This window comes from Lissotriton helveticus, chromosome 8 (assembly GCF_964261635.1).
Source record: "Lissotriton helveticus chromosome 8, aLisHel1.1, whole genome shotgun sequence".
Taxonomy (NCBI): Eukaryota; Metazoa; Chordata; class Amphibia; order Caudata; family Salamandridae; genus Lissotriton; species Lissotriton helveticus.
Window position 1 is genome coordinate 70,447,153 of NC_136069.1, and position 16,495 is coordinate 70,463,647.

At 49.4% G+C, this 16,495-nt stretch overlaps 1 protein-coding gene across 1 annotated transcript in view; it reads left to right on the forward strand.

Moving 5' to 3' along the window:
- The window catches only part of FSTL1 (follistatin like 1), a 137,216-nt gene that overhangs the window by 96,317 nt on the left and 24,404 nt on the right, over positions 1 to 16,495 (forward strand). The window contains exons 7-9 of the mRNA XM_078656646.1: positions 10,467 to 10,585; positions 12,539 to 12,651; positions 13,631 to 13,741. Coding sequence (XP_078512772.1) covers positions 10,467 to 10,585; positions 12,539 to 12,651; positions 13,631 to 13,741 — 343 coding nt within the window. The remainder of the gene's footprint in view (positions 1 to 10,466; positions 10,586 to 12,538; positions 12,652 to 13,630; positions 13,742 to 16,495) is intronic.

Here is a 16,495-nt window from a genome sequence, read left to right on the forward strand (position 1 = left end):
CTCTTTATCTGTGGGATGTTCATCAGGAAATCAGATGATGACCTGGGAGGCCTGTTGGAGATATGAAGGATTGTATCATGGCTGGGCCTCTCACATGCATGGCTTTGTAGGCGAGGCAAAGGGCTTAAAACTTGACCCTGGATTGAATGGGTAGCCCGTGCAGCTTTATCAGAAAGGACACTGATTAATGTCTGGGGATCTTCAGGAGCATTCTGGCTGCCACGTTTTGGACCACCTGCAGCCTGTCTGTCACATATTTAGGAGAGCCCAAGTATAGAGAGTTGCTGTTGTCCAGCTGCAAGACCACCAGAGCCTGGACCACTGTCTTTCTAGCTTTTTCTGGGATTAGATCCATGATTTTACGGATCATCCGTAGCATACCGAAACAGGTTGCCGATAGTTTTTTGGCTTGTGTTTCCATGGAGAGATTTTGGTCTAGCCACATCCCCAGATTTTTTATAGATGTTTTAGGAGTGGGAGAAGGACCCCAACTCCCTGGCCAGCTGATCCCGGCCCGCGGACCAGGGCCATTGCTCAGGAACATCAACTCTGTTTTGTCGCCATTCAATTTTAAGCTACAGTTAGCCAACCATTTTCCTATTTTTTCCAAGCTGCATAAGAGGAAATTGACTTCTGAGGAGGCTCTCAACACTCCTGTGCCTCCCACTCCCAAAAGGCCAAAAAGGCACAACAAGGCTACCTCTCCACTGCCTCCTGCTCGACCTTCTTCTCCACTCCTTTCTCCCATTTTTTCTCCTTTACTGCATGTGGATCCCCAACAACAGTCACCATAGGGTTCCTAACATTCTGAGGGTTGAGAATGAATGAATGTTAGTCTTGCACAGCGTGAACTTTGCCCAAAGGCATCAATGCACTAGTTATAGAACCGGCAGTCATAAGTAGCAAGGATGGGATTTAGCTGTTAAAGCGCGAAAAGCCATGTTTTTAAGGCCTTGCGAAACAGTAGTTGCGAGTCTTGAAAAGAGCTTGCTAGAGGGAGAGTATTCCAGAGCTTTGAGGCGGCAACAGAAAAGCCCCCCCTCCCCCCCCCCCACCTGGCCTTCCTAAACCTGGGAACGACCAGACAGTTTTTACTGGCAGACTGCAGTTGTGTGGTAGGGACATACCGTTGGAAGAGTCTTTTGATACCTTCGGAAATACAATCATGAAGAGACTTATGGACAAGGCATAGTGCCTTGAACAGAATTCTCTTTTCTAGAGGAAGCCAATGTAATTTACGAATAGATGCAGGGACTGGGTGAAATTTGGGAAGACCCATCACAAATCTTGCTGCTGCATTCTATACAAGTTGCAGTTTATGGATAGATAACTTGTTAATGTCCGGGTAGAGGTCATTACAATAATCCAACCTGGGCATAACCAAGGCAGCAACTGCCTGCTTTCGAGAAGAGAGAGAAAGACATGGAAAGATCTTCCTCATGACCCTGATAATGCCAAAACAGGTGGAAGCCATTCTATTGATCTGGGGGTCAAAAGAGAGTGAGCTGTCCAAGATTCTTTGCTGATCCAGCAGGACAGGGGCATGGGCCGAGCATTTCAGGCAAACAAGAGAGGGACGATATGGATTTTTGACTGCCAAAAATCAGGATTTCTGTTTTCTCCCCATTGAGTCTTAAGTAGTTGTCTACCATCCAGGCGGCCACGGCATGCAAGCAGCTTTTGAAGTTTGCTGCGGACGCCTCAATGCTATTGGTGATTGATACAATTACTTGTGTATCATCCGCGTAGGACAGTGCCTCCAGGCCAAAAGATCTAATAACCTTGGCAAGTGGGGCGACATAGATGTTGAATAAGGTTGCACTCAATGAGGAACCTAGTGGCACCCCTCAGAAGATTTAAGTGGAGTCAGAGTAGAATTGGTCCGGTTTTACTTTTTGTGACCTATCTGTTAGAAATGAGGACAGAAGCTCCAAAGCGGAGCCTGAGACCCCAATTTCTTTAAGACGGCTGACCAGCCTTGTTGGCGAGATGGTATCAAAGACCACAGTTAGATCTAAGAAAATTAATAGAGAAGTGTCACCAGCATCTACTTGAATATGTATTGTTAGAAGGTGGTTCTGACACTATGGGCCACCCGGATTTTTCGCTTTTTGAGCACCTAATTGTTGAGCTTGTACTGTGGGGGGGCCTCATAATCTGGGACTCACCCACAGTGAACTCATAATGAAGCAGACTGCATGGAGATTTTACTGGTGTCCCCCTGGCTTGACCAGGCCGCTGTGCGGCAGCTGGAGTATGGGACACCGTGCTGGTTACATGCAGACACAGGTGTACATGCGTGTGCACACGTGTAGGAGCTGCGCAGGGGAGATTCCTAGTGTGCGCAGTCCAGGAGCAGCTACAGAGTGAATGGTGTGGCAGGACTTATGCAGAATTGGGTGGTGACATGGAATAGGCTTTATACCCTGGGAAGGAACATGCCAGGGAAAGTCAGTGTGTTTTACTGTGTTTTCACTTCACTATCCCCCAATGGGGATGTGGGGCCCATGGCTAAAATGACTTCCACAAAGCCTACAGATTCCAGACATGCACTAAAGTCCATTGTAGAGTAGGTGAAAATACGTATTCGGCAGAGTCCAAATTCATATTTGTACTGCTTTTGGGTCATACAGAACTGTCATATTTCTCTGAGCCAGCCATGACCAGACCGAGGCTGAGGGTTGACCTCAGCTGGATGGATTGATAACCTTTCTTCCACAAGCTAAGGCCTCCTCTCCACAAAGAAGATGGGTGGGGCTACAGGCTCATCCATGTATGTATTGTATGTATTGCGACTTATATAGCGCACGTATCACCCGAAGGTATCAAGGCGCTTGCTTAGGGAACCCGTCCTGGTATTCCCCTGTGAGATACCCTGGCAGGGTATCCACAAGGTGAAAGCCAGGCATCCCGCCGCGAGGGGCCGTAGTGGAGATTAAGCAAGCTATTGCCCAGAGTCGCAGAGTGTGACCCCGTGAGTCGAGTAGGCACCGGAGCGAGAATTGTCGAGTCCGTGGAATTTTGAGCCCGAGACCCGCCGAGGCGGGGAATCGAACCCTGGTCAACGGCTGATCTCAGCTTCCGGGTCTGCCACCTCTAACCACTGAGCCACGCTTCTCCACTAGCAGCTGTCACTGTGCACCCAGGAGAGAAGGCAGTGAAGGGGGGAAGGAGTTGGGTGTCAGAGGCCATGTGGCCAGAGACACTGGAGGACTCCATTTTGAACAAACCCAGAGGCTGGACAAGAAGGAGGGGGCAGGGGCAGGGAAGTGATGTGTCGCTGTTTGATAGGACCCACAGAGACTTTCTGCCAGCCCCCTACTCAACTTTTAAAAAGTACTTGCACAGGAAGAGAAGCTCTCTCTGGGGTGTGGTCTGCTGAGGTGGAAGGTGCTGGAGCCTGGCAATGGGCAGTTGGAAGGAGAGACCCTCTGACTGTCACCCAGGCCCCTAACAGCACCAGAAGAAGCACCCAGGACCGGTGCGCAGAAGCAGGGGCCTCTGCGCAGGGAGAAGAGAGGCGCAGGAGGAGAGCCAGGCGAAAGGCTGGCGAAGGGAGCCAGTGCAGACCGCTCCCTGCAGAGTGCACCCTTTTGGAGACCCGGAGAGTGAAGGAGAGTGCTCCCAGTGGCTGGGGGCGCTGCCAGGAGCAAGAAGATGCGAAAATGGGGCAGATCGGACCTCCAGGGGCTGAGATATGGCCCCCAGAAGGTGAGCGACCTTGGACCTGTGGCCCCCTGACGGCGAAGCGCGTGAGGCTCTGCCGCTGGTCCAGGAAAGGCCCCCGGGGTGGGTCAGGTCCCGGGGACTGCCCTCCAACGTGGAGAGCCTGCGGGGGTCCCGGGTGGGACCGGGGCCCTGAACAAGGAAGGAGGAGCCAGGGGCCCGAGTGGGACCGGGCCCCCGACCAAAGCGCGGAGCGGCCGGGTGTGGGCTCCCTGCGCCGCATACCCTTACCCGGGGTTTCAGGTGGGACCGAGGCCCCAGAAAGCAGCAGGAGCTTGAAGCGCCACATGATGCCTTGCAAGGCCTGAGGAATGGATTGTTTTTGGCGTTTTGGTGGCCCCCAGAGGAGAGGAGTCACCCTTGAGTGTGAAAAGGTGCTGGGGGGAGCTGCTGGAGCAGCTCAGTCTCTCCCCCAGCACAAAGCTAAGCCCCACCCTAAGTTTCTTGAGGATTTAAAAAGAATAACCCCTCAACTCTCAGCGAAGATTGCATCATCTCCTAGGCTGGAACTTTTGTTCTACAGCTGGGGGTTCATTGAGAAGTGCATCAAAGATTGAAGGGCTGAGTTGGAGATGTCTCGAGAAGGGCATCCCCTGGAGGTGAAATGGCGTAGTTGCACTGAAATGCATTTATTAATGGTTATTTCTTTTAGAGGGACTGATGTTCAATGTAAAGTACTGGTGTAAGGTGATGTCACAAGCTAAGTGAATTTAAGTGGCTAGACACTCCTGCTACGGTGTCTGACGGTATTTACAACTTAATCCTGTGATCATCTGTGATGCCTTTAGGGGCTGTAATTGCAATGCATTTTTAATGATATCCAAATGTGCTGAGTACTGTCATTCTAAAGTGTGCGTAAACATGTAGTCTTGCTGCTGCACTTAGGTGAAGACCCCAGACTGTTAGCCCTTAAGATGTAGAGGTGTATACTTTAGGGTCAGTAGGAGATGCTTGGTCAGGGTCATGTGTCACCAAGGCAGGTGTATCCCTGTTTAATGCTTGTTGAAGTAATGGGAGGGGGACGCCATTGGGATGGTGCCAGTGCGCAGGGCCCTCGCTCCAGGATAGGTTCAACTAATTGCATTGGGGGCAAGATGATGTGCATACATGGGAGTGGTGGTACTAGACCCCACCCCCCTGCGGGAGGGGTGGAGATGTTATGCAATGTCACAAAGTAATTCCAACAGCTTATGTATATTTGTAAATTGGTGTATAGTATTGAGTGATGTGTGTGTTTAATAAATGTACTCTTACTTTTATAAAGCAAAGTACAGACTGGACAATCAATTATTGAGTGTTATTTTTGAGCACCTGCAAATGGCGATTACTATCCCACACCACCTCCCTTGAGTAAGCCTCAGACTGCTCTGCAACGCTACCCTCTGAGAGTCAGGCGCTGCCCTAGGGTGTTTGGTTCCCAGTGAAGGACAAATGTGTCATGTTATTTGTGCAGGCCTCACAGATGCTGCCTCGTTCTCCAACAGTATGTTATTTACTTCAGATGTTAAAGCAGTCTCCGGGCTATGGCCACTCCTGAAGCCATGCTGGGAGCCATCAAGCAGGTGATGGAGACAGTCCAAGGCTATCCTACGACCCCCATGACCCCGCTCATCGCCCTCAGGTCCCAGACCTCTAGGATGATTATGATGCAGACCCTAGCGGACATAGACCCAGGCCTGTACCTTACAAAGCCTTCACCCCAGATGACGTCACCTCTTACCATGATGTCCTTCATAGGGCAGCTATCGTCCACAACGTGGAGATGCGTGTGCAACCTTAGGAGGAGGATTTCCTCATGGAGACCCTCTCTTCCACCCAACACTCCCTGCAGTATTCTCATATGCTCAAAGGGGTCCTTTTTGGCCCTCAGGTTGACAAGATGCTAGAAAAAAATCAAGAAAGCTAGTCATGAGCACACGAGCACCATGGCTCATGACGAGCTGACCTCGTCATGAGCACCGGGCGCTGTGCGTGCCCCCCAGCATAGCAGGGGAATCAGCCCCGCGGCCAAGGGGTTATTCAAAATAGAGGAACCGGGCGCTTTTGAAGAGGTCCTGCACTACGCTCCTAGAAGACACGTAAATCAAAAGAATGTGCAGTTCCTTACGAGGGTGGGAGTGAACAGGTCTCTTATGGATTGCCCCCCCCACACCCCGAAGGATGATATGCTTCATCCTTGGGCTGTGCTCCTCGTTGGGCCGGCGCTGCAATGCCCGACGGGCTCCCGCGTAGGGGCTTTTTGCCGGAGGTCTTTTAAGAGACAGCCGTTTGGTGAGTGAGGGTAAGTGGTCTAGGTAGTGCGTGAGTGTGAGTAGTGGATTAAAATAGGTTTAGTACTGCCCTAGAGGGAACTCATTTTATTCGTGGGGTGTCCTAACCTAACTGAAAATGCGTGTTCCCGGTCTGTATTATCAATGATCCTATAGGGTCTGGTATGTGTACACGGTTGACATGTTTCTTGGCTTCTGCCCCTAATGGGTCAGTCGGCAATTCTTCAGGACCAACCTGTAGACACTGGTCCTGAAGAATTGCGACCTTTGTGACTCTTTCAGGAGGAGATTTAGGCCCTCCTCGCCAAGGGGGACATAAAGGCGGTTCTGCAACAAAAAGGGGTATGTCTATTCCCTGTACTTTCTTATCCCCATAGAAGGACGGCGGTCTCAGACCCATCCCCAATCTCAGACCCCTCAACAAGTACACACTGTCGTGGCACTTCCACGTGGCGACTCTACAAGACGTCACCCCAGATTGAGAGAAGCACCAGGATTGGATGGTGCGGGCAGGCTGGAGGCCTGTGCTTGCTGTCCACTCAAATGCATGTCACTTTGGCTGGCGAAAGACTGCCGGCCATGGTGACATGCGCACTTTCGAGCATCCAGACAACCACTGCTCCAGTCCTCTATGCATCCTGTTGGCAGCAGAGGACACAGCCCCATTTCTCCCAGCTTGAGGGAAGGCTGCCGGCTGTGGCGCGCCTTGGTGAAAAATAAACAGGCAATGAAGTCATTTTATTGTCATTTTATTTTTAACACTTAGCGCGGCTTGCAGCGGGCGGGGGCGCAACGCTCCCCCGCCCTCATGAAGAAACCGCCATTGTCAGGCCAAAGTCTCTTCCTTGGCTTATGTTTTGGCCCCAGAGGGGTGAATCTGCCACCTTGCAGACTTCAAATAGTGGCATACTGTGACTACCCTTTAAGTGTCACTGGTGACTCCATATGCTGCCTCCCCTCAGTCCCCCCAGCTGTCGAAAGCCACCCCTTTGACCCACCCTCTCTTACTTGGCTTGTGTTCTGGCCACAGGGGTGAACCTCCCTTCTTGGAGTCCTCAGACATTGCTATCCTGAGATTGCCCTGTAGGTGTCACTGTTGCACCAGTGCCTTTCTCTGCTGCCTCCTCTTGGTCCTTTGACCACCCCCACCCCCCACAACCACAAGCTGCTCCTCTGATGCTCACTGTGACACCTGCAGCCCTTCCCTCTCTTCTTCGGCTTGTGATCTGGACTTAAGTGTAAAGTTGCCTCCTTGGATACCTCAGACATTGCTATTCTGAGATTGCCCTGTAGTAGTCACTGCTGCACCAGTCCCTCCCATTGCTGCCTCCTCACAGTCCTCTGACCCCCACAACCGGAAGTGGCCCTCCGATGCTCAATATTGTACCAGCAGGCTCTCCTTCTCTTCCCTGGCTTGTAATTTGGCCTCAGGGAATGGACCTGGCTCCTTGGAGACCTCAGACCTCAAGCCATGACCCGAAGATGGGGCGGGCGAGGTCTGAGCGTGCCCGGGCTCAGAGACGGATCTTTATCTGCCCTCAGACTCCGCAGGCCCAGATGGGTCTGACAGACCGGCCTGGCCTCTGCCTAACCTGCTTGGGGAGTCTGAAGAAACATGTTGGTTACAGTAACACGCCCCGGTTGGCTGTGATAGTGAGCTGTAACCGAGCCTGTCATTACACCATTGTGTGCACGTCGGCTGCCTGGCCTCCAGGCTTGGCGTGGGTACAAGGGCTGACAGCCCCACGGGGAGCGTTTCCTCGCAGAGAGACTCAGGGTGAGCTCCTCACCTGTCAGTATCGCCTGTGCTGTCAAGGGCTCAGCTGTGCACAAATATAGTGCCCAGGGGCGTAGTCGCCATGGTGCAGGAGGTTCAGTGGCACAGGGGCCTAGAGCCCGGAGGGGCCCATTGAACACTGATAATTGCTGTATTCACTACCCCTAATTAAATGACACAGGGTAAGTCCAGTAACCCTGAGAATCTGGGTCTACTACATATTCTATTATACAGTGATTCTGCCAGGAAACAATTTTTTAAGGACAAAAAAAAGGTTTATAAACTCAGAAAAGGGTTTAAGGAAGCTCCTTCACAAGTTATTATGGACCACCCACAAAACTCTATGTAAGCAGGCAAACTGCATTAAAAAAGCATAAGGCAAACAATGTGTCTCGTAAGTGTGTACCATAATGTCAAAACGGCGCACTGCTCATGCAAGTGAATGTGAGGTCACAATACAGCACATAGTCAACATGTGTTAACTCAAAATGAGCTTATAGAATATTATGTACACAGTCAATAGAGCGAAGAGTACAGTCCTTAATTTGCCCCTTAGCAGTGCATATACGTCAAGCTATGGAAAATGTAATGTTGGCGTTTCGACCCGTAACACACACTTTTTGGAGCCAGGTCTTCACCAGAACAACAGGAGTGGATGAGCTGTCAAAACCACCAAATGGATGGGGAAAGTACCTTTGGGGCCTTTATATAGATAGGCAAACATGGATGAAACCATCCTCTGTTAGCGGTATCTGGGTCTATAGACCTTAACGATATGCTATTCTCATGCTTTGAATGACTTGAGCTCTAGAGAGGGGCCAGTGACTGAGCACTCTATGCCTCGCTCCTAGAGGTGATCTGCATAGAGAGACAGAGATCAACGATGGAGCATTCTGGGTCTCTCTCCTAGAGGCGCTCTCTAGAGAGAGGCCAATGATTGTGCATGCTCGGCCTCCCACTCAGGTGATTTCTAGAGAGAGAGGCTAGGGATTGGCTGCATTTGGCCTCGCTCCCCCTCTCCTCGTGGTGAGGTGAACGCAGATGAGCATGGCTTGGACACACGGGGTCTTGCTCCCCTTCTAGCTGAGATCCATCCAGGGAAGCCCCATGCGCTGACCACACCCTCGCTCAGCCTCACTCCCTTTTGAAGACATGCTCCTATATGGAGAGGCCACAGACTGAGCATATAGGCAGAGCTCCCTTCCCTTAGAGGTGACCACTACAGAGAGAGGGGTCAAGGACTGAACTCCTGAGGATTTTAGAATTTCAACTCTCAATACAACTTTTTAAGGGGGTAATAACGTATAAATCAGAAAAACATTTGTGAATGAATGCTTCTACAGGGAGCACACAACTTGGTAACCTGTGAGGCCAAGATTAGATAACAGGTAAGCTGTGTTCACAGTCAGCACCTTGCCCAAATTAGTACATCTTAGGGCTCCCAGTGCACCCGTCCTCTCCCAAATCTTTGCTACTCACAAAAGAGGGATTTTTTCTTGTACAACAAAATAGAAGAAGGGCCCAGAAACCTCCTTGGAATCACAAGCCTTGGTATCTTTCTCCCATAGTGAGGAGAGTCTTTGGTTGAAACACCAGCAGCAGGGGCAAATGAGGATTAAAGTCAAGACTGGAATTTCCCATACCCTGTTATTCTTCATTTCTCAGTGGACCCTCAGGATCCCACACACAATACCCAGTCAAAATCCCACCATCCCCACCCACTTCTGCGCTCCAAGTTCCCAATTGCCCTAGTATCTACAACTTTGGGGCTGTGGTTTGGGTTACTATGGTGCAAAGTTGAAGCTCTGGGAATGAGGACATAGGTCTTGTTTTGTGTTTTTTAAGTGTGTTCACTGAGTGGTCATAAGATGAACAATGGTTTAAAGACTGTTCTTCTGTCAGATGCCCCTGATGCGTACTGGACATCTTGAGGGTGTATTTGTGATCTACGGATTGGGCGGTCATCAAAGTGCTGGAAGATCTTTCTCTATACCACAGTGTGCCCATATTCTTGAGGCATCTTCAGGCAGTAAAAAAGATCTTTCAGTATGGAGAGCTAGCTCTGGTCATGGATTTTCAGAGCCCCTATGCACAATAACAGTTCAACATTTGGACACTCCCACGCCCCTATTAATGGGGGCATTTTTGCTGACTGAACCTTATCTAGGTTCACATCCTTTGCATTATGCCACCATCTGGTGACTGGGTCCAGAGAAGCATACGTGATTCTTTTATTTCGGGGTATAACGCTTTTATTTTGGGGATCGACCATGGGAGACGTCAATATGACTCATGATAATGTTTGGCACCATGTTGTATCCTCTTGTGGTGGCGCTACAAGGCAGCTGCCTACATGGCCATAAAGCAGAAGAGAGCTTGAGAATAAACTACAATTCCTGACTTGATCATACCGCAAGAGTGAGCAGATCTGGCCTACCTGAGGTGAAAGAAGTCTGGCATTACATGTGTTCATGTTTAGAAAGGTCCTATCCTGGCATGTCGGCTATGCCTGTTTAGGGCAGGACTATGGCTGACTTTAAAATGCTTCATCTCTTGCATTTGCAAACACAAGCTAAAATAAAACAATGAACCAAGTGGCCCTGATTGATTCAAGAATGTGTGCCCATCAGTTTTTGGTGTCTGACATTGCTCCAGCCAACACCCGGTGATCGCCTTTCCTTCTGTGTCTTTAGAGCTACGATGGTGGAGACTCCCGCCTGGACTCGGGCGAGTTCCTGAAGTTTGTGGAGCAGAATGAGACGGCCATCAACATCACCACGTACATGGATCAGGAGACCAACCGGCTACTCAGGTACTTTACATAGACATGGGACCAACCCACTGTCCAGGCAGCGTATACAGATATGGGACCAACCCACTGTCTAGGCAGCGTATACAGATATGGGACCAACCCACTGTCTAGGCAGCGTATACAGATATGGGACCAACCCACTGTCTAGGCACCGTATACAGATATGTGACCAACCCACTGTCTAGGCAGCGTATACAGATATGTGACCAACCCACTGTCTAGGCAGCGTATACAGATATGTGACCAACCCACTGTCTAGGCACCGTATACAGATATGTGACCAACCCACTGTCTAGGCAGCGTATACAGATATGTGACCAACCCACTGTCTAGGCAGCGAATACAGATATGTGACAACCCGCTGTCTAGGCAGCGAATACAGATATGTGACCAACCTGCTGTCTAGGCAGCATATACAGATATGTGACCAACCCGCTGTCTAGGCAGCGTATACAGACATGTGACCAACCCACTGTCTAGGCAGCGAATACAGATATGTGACCAACCCACTGTCTAGGCAGCGTATACAGATATGTGACCAACCCGCTGTCTAGGCAGCATATACAGATATGTGACCAACCCGCTGTCTAGGCAGCGTATACAGACATGTGACCAACCGGCTGCTCGGGTAGTGTATACAGATATGTGACCAACCCGCTGTCTAGGCAGCGTATACAGATATGTGACCACCCGCTGTCTAGGCAGTGTATACAGATATGTGACCAACCGACTGTCTAGGCAGCGTATACAGATATGTGACCAACCCACTGTCTAGGCAGCGTATACAGATATGGGACCAACCGACTGTCTAGGCAGCGTATACAGACATGTGACCAACCGGCTGCTCGGGTAGTGTATATGGGCCAAGGAGCCAAGCAGCCACCTGGGTACTGGACATAAACATGGGACCAACCAGCTGCCTGGGTAGTAGATACAGACATGAGACCAACTAGTTGCCTTGGGTATTAATTTATAGCGTGAGACCAATTGTCTACATGCAGAGTACTTAAATCACAATAAAGAGGGCCAGGGGAGATTTATAGACCTGCAGGTGTTCACTCCCAACCTATCAATATCTTTCACAAAATAAACCCCTTGTTTAGGGGGAGAAAGGAGACTCAGAACAATACCGAGCTAAAGTGGGGATATTCCTTTTAAAGGACGACTTACCTCACCTACCAGAGGTGACATGCTTCATCATTGGTCCTCACACCGGCGGTGGATGGTTGGACATTGGGTCATTTTTCAAGACTCAGGTGTTTATTTTGTGAAAGATACATGCAGAATACTCCATATGTGCCAGGAGACAAACCTATTGCCAAAGCACTGTATTTAACCCGTTGGCTGCTGCCGTCGGCCAACGGTTGTCGCGTGCACTACCTTGGAAGTGCTGCGCACGTCCGTTGGCTGACGCTGCCCCAATCATTTTTTGAACATTCAGCACTGGAGCTGAACGTTCGACGCAACCAATGGGTTAAATGATGACTGCTTGGATACTGTATATTTGCCAGAATATCAAGTGGTTGCTTGTGTCCCATATATAGGCCAGGAGACCAAACAGCTTCTTAGATACCGTATACGTGCCGGGATATCAGGTCGCTGCCTGGACGCCGTATATAGACCATGGGACCATCAGCTTCCTCGAAGCCGTATGTGTGCCAGGAGGCTGTCGGTTGTTGAGGTACTGCGCGCTAGCCAAGAGGCCACCTGGATGCTTTGGTATTTTATATGGACCAAGGGTCCAACTGGGGCTCGCGTACGATGTGTAGACTGAGAGACTAGATGTTGCTAGACCAGGAAAACACTGGTTGGTCAGGTCCTAGACATGGTGGGAGAGGATCTCGCAGAGCGTGTACCTTGATGAAAGTTGACCATGACCAGGGTGAGGAAGACCTCAAAGGTGGGACAATCCTGGGCCTGTAGGATCTAACTCCCTCTTACTTCTTCTTCCAGGGGTCTCTGCGTCGATGCCCTCATCGAGGTGTCCGACGAGAACGCAGACTGGAAGCTGAGCTTCAACGAGTTCCTCAAGTGCCTGAACCCTTCTTTCAACCCCCCAGAGAAAAGTATGTGTGATATCTGCCTTCCATCCCACCCAGGACACAGAAAGGGGCCACAGGAGTGACAGCCAGAATCTGAGGGAGGGAGAAAGAGTGTGACAGAGAGAGTGGCAGAGGGTGTGAGAGTCAAACAGAGAGTGTGGAGCAGAGAAGTAGAGATAGAGACAAAGAGGAAGAGAGCAAGCACAAGGGAGTCTGGGGAATTGAAAGCACACTTACAGGGTCAGATTGTATAAAAGAATTATAAAGAAAGACAGGAAAGGAAAGAGGGAAAGAAAGGTAAAGAAGCAGAGTTAGAGTGAGTGATGGAGAAATTGGGAAAGTACACAAAGGAGACAGCGCATCAGAATTAGCAGGCCAGAGATGACAACATGAAGTAATAGGCACAAGAGAACACATTGTACATGACAGTGAGAGTAGAGAGAGCTAGTGGGCTAGGAGGAGACAGGAAGAGGAGAAGCAGAGGGACGTGCAAAAGAGCACAAAACAGTGGAGTGGAATGTTTGATTTTGTGTTTATAAAGCAGTACATACCAGAGTGGTCTCAACACATGGCACTTCTACCTGCACTGAGAAAGCGGATCTGGGTTGTGTATGAGGGTCTTTGTCAAGATGGCGTGTGTGTGCTAGGCCAGAGTTGGGGTGTAGCATGTGACCAGTGGTCTGTGATGTTTTGTGGTAAGCGAAACTGTGTGTGAGATGCGATAGGTGGTGATTGTAAAGGATTGTAGAGAGCAGAGGTGGGAGGGTGTAAATATGGAGTACTGCAAGGGGGTTCATTTGGTGACAATCACAGGACGCTTGTTATTGTGGCCTAAGATTGGAGGTTCTGCCCTGTGTATACCTGTGGTAACCCCTCTAGTAAACATGTCACGCGCCCCACTGTTCTACCTGCTTCTGGTCCTGCTCAGGGCCTGTAGGTGCTGTCGGCCACCCTTATACCCACAATGCCACCCTAATGCCCGCTTTTCTATCGCCCCTGACAGAGTGCGCCCTTGAGGATGAATCCTACGAGGATGGAGCCGAGACCCAGGTGGAGTGCAACCGCTGTGTGTGTGCCTGCGGCAACTGGGTGTGCACTGCCATGACATGTGCTGGTAGGTACTTCCTAAGCCATACATAACATAACCTGCACATTCACTTTGTAACATTTTCAGGAGGCGCAGAGGATTTCTTGACACTGGAAGCTATAGAATGTAGAAGATACAGTCTATAAGTATTGATCAAAAAACACGTTCACTTCCCCCAGAAAAGTAGCTCATCTATCTGGAGCCCCAGAGCTGGAGGCAAAGAACCCCAATGCATGAGAGCGGGGACTGACACAGCTTGGCACTTTTTGCTCAAGGGATCCCTATTGTCATTTGAGAAAGGACCAAGGGTATGATGTATTATTCTCATTCAAAAACCAGGTATGTGCAGTTTGTACTTTGACTGGTTTGCAATTTTACATGAATTGCAAAAAGTATGCCCCCCCCCCCGCTCTATTTGCTACTTGGACAGGGTTGTAAAGACCCTTTTCTGAGTAAAAAAGCATGTTTATGGCTTGCAAAAAAGCTTTTGTAATAGTAACACTCCTATTTCCGGTCGCAAATCCGGTGATTTTGTGAATTGAAAGCTTTGCGACTGAAAAGTATCTTTGTACATCCCAGACAGGCATCTCATCAGCTATTTTCATTATACGTTTCTTGAGGACAGACGTCACCTCTGTAGGATGTGGCTTAAATTTAAACAGACCCATTACAAGCATATTACTAGCTGGCTCAAAGTCATGACATTTTGGTAGGCAATACTACTGTAAATAGTCTTCAACTTCAAAGGTTCCCCTCTAAGCCCCATTATTTTATTATTATTTTATTTCAGGATTTGTAATGTGCATGGCTGCCTCAGCAACGAGGCGTCCCAGCGCAGCCAGAAACCAGACAAGAGACAGGGAGACACAGCGAGCGACAAATATCAAATAGTGGGGAACAGCCAAGTTTTTAGGGTTTCCGAAACATCAGAAGGTTAGGGGTGGCTCGGATGCTTGCTGGAAGGGAGTTCCACAGTTTGGCCACCAGGAGGGCAAACGAACGTCCCCCTGCCCTCGCTTTCTTAACTCGAGGGACACAGACCAGACCTTGATTAGCCAAACGCAGAGCGCGTCTAGGCAGATATGGCTTCAGTAGACTTAATAACCCTAAAGGGCTTGGAGCCGCAGAATTTTATGCGCAATACATAGCACCTTAAACTGAATGCAGGCTTCGATTGGCAGCCAGTGCAGCTTCAAAAGCATCCGGGCCACTGAGTGAGATCTTGGGAGTGCCACTAACATACGTGCTGCCGCGTTCTGGACCCTCTGCAGGCGCTTGATGCTAGCTTTATTGGCACCTAGATATAAAGCGTTGCCATAGTCAAGCCTCGCAAGAATGGAAGCCTGCAGAATGGTCTGGCGTACTCTGGGAGGGAAGAAACCAAGCAAGGGCCTCAATGCTCTCAAAAGCCCAAAGCAGACTGCGGCTACATTGAGCAGTAGAACAGTGGTGCTGTGCTGCTCTGCCTTCTGAAATGAAAGAGCAAACCAGAGCCAGGCTCAGTGCATTCCAACCAGAGCTGTGGATGGGTGCTTCCCCTCTCCGAGCCCAGTACCAAGGGCTGGCGGGTGGGTAGATTAGTTAAGAGGTTTGTGGTAATGGAGCCAGTTCTGAAGATGAACAGGATGGTAACACGTGGATTTATTAAACTAAAGCTTTTGGTGGTGACTAGGACAGCAGCATCTAGCCGTGTTAGTTTAGAACCTGTGATGATGAGCAGCACAACAGCCTCTATCCATTTTAATTTAGAACCCGTGATGATGAGCGGGACAGCAGCATCTAGCCATATTAGTTTAGAACCTGGGATGATGAACACGGCCGCAGCATCTAGCCATATTAGTTTAGAACCTGTGATGATGAACGGGACAGCAGCATCTAGCCATGTTATTTTAGAACCTGTGATGATATGTAGGACAGCAGCATCTAGCCATATTAGTTTAGAACCTATGATGATGAGCAGGACAGCAGCATCTAGCCATATTAATTTACAACCTGTGATGATGAGCGGGACAACAGCATCTAGCCATATTAGTTTAGAACCTGGGATGATGAGCACGGCCGCAGCATCTAGCCATATTAGTTTAGAACCTGTGATGATGAGCGGGACAGCAGCATCTAGCCATATTAGTTTGGATTCTGTGATGATAAGTGGTTCAACAGCATCTAGCTATATTAATTTTGAACCTGTGATGATAAGCGGGACAGCAGCCTCTAGCCATATTAGTTTAGAACCTGTGATGATGAGCGGGACAGCAGCATCTAGCCATATTAGTTTAGAACATGTGATGATGAGCGGGACAGCAGCATCTAGCCATATTATTTTAGAACCTGTGATGATATGTAGGACAGCAGCATCTAGCCATATTAGTTTAGAACCTATGATGATGAGCAGGACAGCAGCATCTAGCCATATTAGTTTACAACCTGTGATGATGAGCGGGACAGCAGCATCTAGCCATATTAGTTTACAACCTGTGATGATGAGCTAGACAGCAGCCGCTAGCTATACTAATTTAGAACCTGGGATGATGAGCACGGCAGCAGCATCTAGCCATATTAGTTTGGAACCTGTGATGATAAGTGGTTCAGCAGCATCTAGCCATATTAATTTTGAACCTGTGATGATGAGCGGGACAGCAGCCTCTAGCCATATTAGTTTAGAACCTGTGATGATGAGCGGGACAGCAGCATCTAGCCATTTTAGTTTAGAACCTGTGATGATGAGTACAACAGCAGCATCTAGCCATATTGGTTTAGAACCTGTGATGATGAATAGGACAG